Raw genomic sequence first — 4,320 nt, 5'->3', positions numbered from 1 at the left:
GAGTTGCACACGGTTTTTCGGGGATTCGCATTTTGCTTAAACGGGAGCCGAACAATGTATCTGCCAGACTCGTCCCTCCTAGTGGTCTGCTGATACCATTCCATAGCTGCCTGCTTGTCCCTTGTTACCGGCTGTTCGCTCGGTATCTCGTTGATTTCCCAAAACCTCTTGACCAGCCTATCCGTGCTGTCTTCAGTAGCGATAAATGTCAATATGCCCTCTTGATTGTTTCGAGCAGAAGTCGGACCGAGTAAAATCCAGCCAAATCTGGTATTCACTACACAAGGAGATCCCCTTTTGAACCCTGCTAACACGATCTCGTTGTAGGTGTCTGCTCCAAGTAGAATGTCGATTCGCCCTGGAGTTCCGTATTGGGGGTCAGCTAATTTTTTTGACTGATATTCCCGCTGGTAGCTTGACGAATGCAAGTTCGTTATGGTCGGTAGTACTAAAGTGGACACGTTGGTTGTGAAGTCTCCATACTTTGCCTTGATCACTAACTCCACACCGCCTCTACTCTGCAGTCTTGTACCTGCTCCGACTCCGCATATATGTATCTTTGAGAACCGCCTTCGTAGACCAAGCAATTGAACCGCTGATTCCGTGATGAAACTCCTTTGCGACCCAGAATCTATTAGAGCTCTCAAAGTCACAAATTCGCCCGAAACACTCTGTACATCAACTCGAGCGGTTCCGAGTAGTACTGCTTGATCCTGCGTTCCATCCCCAGCCAACAACGCTTGGGTAGTCGGGACGAATGGTTTAGCATCAACTGTCAATTTTTTTGAAATGCTTGTGATTTCACTGTTATGTAGTAACGAATAGTGCTTCTTTGAACATATCCGGCACCTGCTACTCGAGGGCCATTGGTTGACGCCATGTCCCTTCCTCAAGCAGTTAAAGCACAAGTTTTGTCTCCTTTCTTCATTTTTCCGTTCTTGCTCGTTCATCTCTCTGAACTTGTCGCACTGATTCACGTAGTGGTCCTTGGTGCAAATGCTGCATGCCTTTGTCGTTGTAGTCGTCAGTGAGTCAACCTTAGAAGTTTTCCAAGGAATGTTCAACGCCTCGAGTGTCCTGAATCGACTCGTCAGGAACTCCAAAAACGATTTCAAGGTGGGTAATTCTGCGTTAGTACCCAGTGATGCCTCCCATAATCGTCTAGATTGTTGGTCCAATTTCTGAGTTGTTTCGAAAATGACCAATAAGTCCTAATGTTCAGTGTTGACGCCGATGCTATTCATATTAGCGATGAACTCTGCGGTGGCGTCCATTACTCGTTTGATAGAGGAATCAGAATCTTCCTTTGCCATTGGCAAGTTGTGGAACTTGTGCAAGTAATTCCATGCCATGGCTCGCTTGTTGTCATACCGTTCTCGCAGCATGTGCCTTGCTGCCTCGTAATTTTCGTTGTTCACATCCAGATGTTGAATGACTCTTGCAGCATCACCTTGAACATGAGTTTTCAAGTACTGCATCTTTTCAACCACAGATAGCGTCTCGTTGCAGTGAATTAACGAATTGAACATGTCATTGAACATGCGCCACTGACTGTATTTCCCATCAAACTTCGGGATAGTCAATCTTTCCAATCGCACCCGGTTCGTCGCCGCTGAACCGCTGCTGTTCATATGTTGCGTGATTGGCTGGTATGCCGCCAAGCCCGACTTGAAACGAGTAAGCAAATCCAAATACGTTTCTTCGGCGCTCTCATACTCTTCTAAGTAGGACTTCTGTTTACTGGAATCTCCTGAAAGGTCATCCAGGACTGCTTCATGTCGTTCCTGGCAAGCCTGCCACAGTTCCTCCAGTCGTTGTGTTCTGGCTTGGAAATAGCCAAGGGAATGCCTCTCCTTGCTGTCCTTCAAATGATTTCGGCTCAGTTTGTTCAGACTGGCGAAATTATCACGCTGTACTAAGATCACCTCCTTGGTCATCTTGTGACGTCACGGATCTACAAGGATACTGACGGATGGGTACTTTTAAGCTCTCTGGCACCGAAGTCTTGCCACTCTTTTGCACCAAATTGATTTGTTCAATTTACACGGTGGAAAATATTGAGCGCAAAGATTGTGGTAGAGAACAATTTCTCCAACTCGTTCAGTATCCGGCTCAACCGACCAGAAAATGTTGACTTTTCTAAAAAGTCAAACTGAATATGGCCAAGTGCCTAGGCAGTCTCACCTAAGCTTTAAACAAATTAAAGGCTTGTGTGCTTGAACCATATTGAAATTTTATTGCATTTGAACACTTATTATATACACAATTTTTGCTTACAGGAAAAATTCTTAGTAGACTAAAAAACTGCAGGCGCGAATATTACAAAAAAAAAACGCTATGTCAACCAATTTCTCATGCATGCATTTTTAGTTCATTACCATCGTTGTTGACAATCGAACCTAATACCTTGCATGCAATTATTGCGAGTTAACATTATATTCTAGATAAAGTATGTGTTATATTTCTTAAAAAGACTTATTCTGATTATATTCTAAACAATCCTCATAAATTTGTTGAAATTAATATCATTTGTAAGGACGAACGTGTGTTAAGGAAAACTTTGGTTCAGGTAGAGTTTCAACCGATCGCATCGCATCGAACAAAGCAAGATTGCGCACTCTTGACCGCCCCGGTATGACTCTAAAAGCTGATACCAACCTGATGGTCAATTCAATGTAGGCTTCTGAATTCGAATCCAAGTTCGTCACGGATGTTTGTGTTCATCTTTGTAGTATATATCACTTGCATAGTACGAAGTGTGATGATACTAAAGACTTTGCGACACCTCGGACGAGTGGTCCGTCATGAGCACTTTGGTTTTGTTTGTGTTTATCTCCGACTCCAAATCCGCCATTTGGCCACGGTCCATGACCCGGTAAGAGAGCATCATCAGCGTAGTCGAGGTGTTTGAAGAAAAATGAAATCTTCCATTGAATCCCTCTACATCTTCTAGCCAAGCAATGTTGATAACATCGCCGATAACCAGAAGAAAAAGTATAGGGGACAGGATGCAATCCCGGCGAACTTCCCTTCCAATTTAAAATCGCTTTAAGACGCTTTAATCGCTTTGGACGTGCTCTTTGATACGTTCCGAGATTATATTAGGTCTTATCTTTGCCAAACTTATTAACTAGTCTTAGTTGAGGTTTTACTTAGGGTTTCGGAGTAAATCTGAAGAAAGAAGAAACAAAGAAACTGAAACAAACCGAATCGAACAAATACGCATAATGTCAACGTGATATTTATTCACAAAATCAGGCAAACCCACCTTTTCGAACCATCCTTTCTACCTCCTTTCTACTAAAAGAACTGGAAAAATTATGTAGTAGGTCGGTTCAAAAGGCATAGTTGGCCGCTTCACTGTAGAAAATATCCTTCCGAGAAAGGCAAATCAACGCAAACAACACTCCACAAAATCAGGCCAAAAAATTGATAAAGCTCTACCCAAAATAAGGGATAAGCCTTAGACAAGGCAAGAAGGAGGTGAAGATTGAAGGCGCAAAGTTTCGTAACCGAAAGGTAAATTTTGAATTTTTGTCTTCTAGAGAGGCATTTTTATTTTTCCTTGGGACATAGATGCCTTGGTAGGACTTTGACGGGACATTAGCTGCCAAAGAGGGAGGGACAGTCCACATAAATTCGGACCCTTCCGACATATAGCCACAAGGGTCCGTAAATCCAGAGACTTCTGGAAGGCAACTACCTACGACACGTAAAATCGCAAAGGCAAACACAACAAACAATTAGTTCTTATGGTACACTACCAACGACAGAGCAGGAAACTCTAAGGTGGAAAAGAAAATTGAGACTTAGAAATACTTGCTTCAGGGGGAAAGGCGTGAATCCTAAAACAATATTGAGAAACTTTTGTTTCCCTATCCGACACTACAAAACGATTTAAAGCGCCTGAAACTAAGGAAATGTTGGATCTAAATCTAGGAAACGGTGGGACCCACGTTGGGCGCCATTTGTAATGACTAGACCGCCTCTAAGGATGGTCTTTTGACCATCTTCAACCAATTTAGTCGTCACAATTTTTGTTAAGGATCAAAAGTAAGTAAAGTACTAAATTCAAAATTACGAACAACAAATAAGAGATTCAAAAAAAAAATGAATTGAATTGCAAGGACTCCTGTATCCCTTAGTTTTCATCCACTTTTATAATGACACGTGAGGGAGCAAAGTGCTCAAAGGACCCCCACATTCCCAAGCCTGGCTACTAAAGAGGCATGCAAGGACTTGTCGGCCGAGCGCTTCGATGGGACTTCAAAATTTGCGAGTGGACCTTCACGGTCGATTTATCCATTTTTCTTTTTAGGT

General features: G+C 42.8%; 1 protein-coding gene across 1 annotated transcript; it reads right to left on the bottom strand.

Annotated features, from left to right (window-relative positions):
- Positions 1-1,211: 1,211 nt before the first annotated feature.
- On the bottom strand, positions 1,212-1,937 carry LOC119660103. The gene has a single exon (XM_038068481.1). The coding sequence runs from the start codon at positions 1,935-1,937 to the stop codon at positions 1,212-1,214; it is 726 nt and encodes a 241-aa protein (XP_037924409.1).
- Between the last annotated feature and the right edge of the window lie 2,383 nt (positions 1,938-4,320).

The sequence above is a fragment of the Hermetia illucens genome, chromosome 6 (genome assembly GCF_905115235.1).
Source record: "Hermetia illucens chromosome 6, iHerIll2.2.curated.20191125, whole genome shotgun sequence".
Classification (NCBI taxonomy): domain Eukaryota; kingdom Metazoa; phylum Arthropoda; class Insecta; order Diptera; family Stratiomyidae; genus Hermetia; species Hermetia illucens.
The sequence above is the reverse complement of the archived record's forward strand: the minus strand, read 5'-3'. Positions and strand labels throughout refer to the sequence as shown.

What these genes read in the sequence shown, in the direction of transcription:
- LOC119660103 (XM_038068481.1), bottom strand. Translation starts at nt 1,937, where the DNA reads ATGACCAAGGAGGTGATCTTAGTACAGCGTGATAATTTCGCCAGTCTG.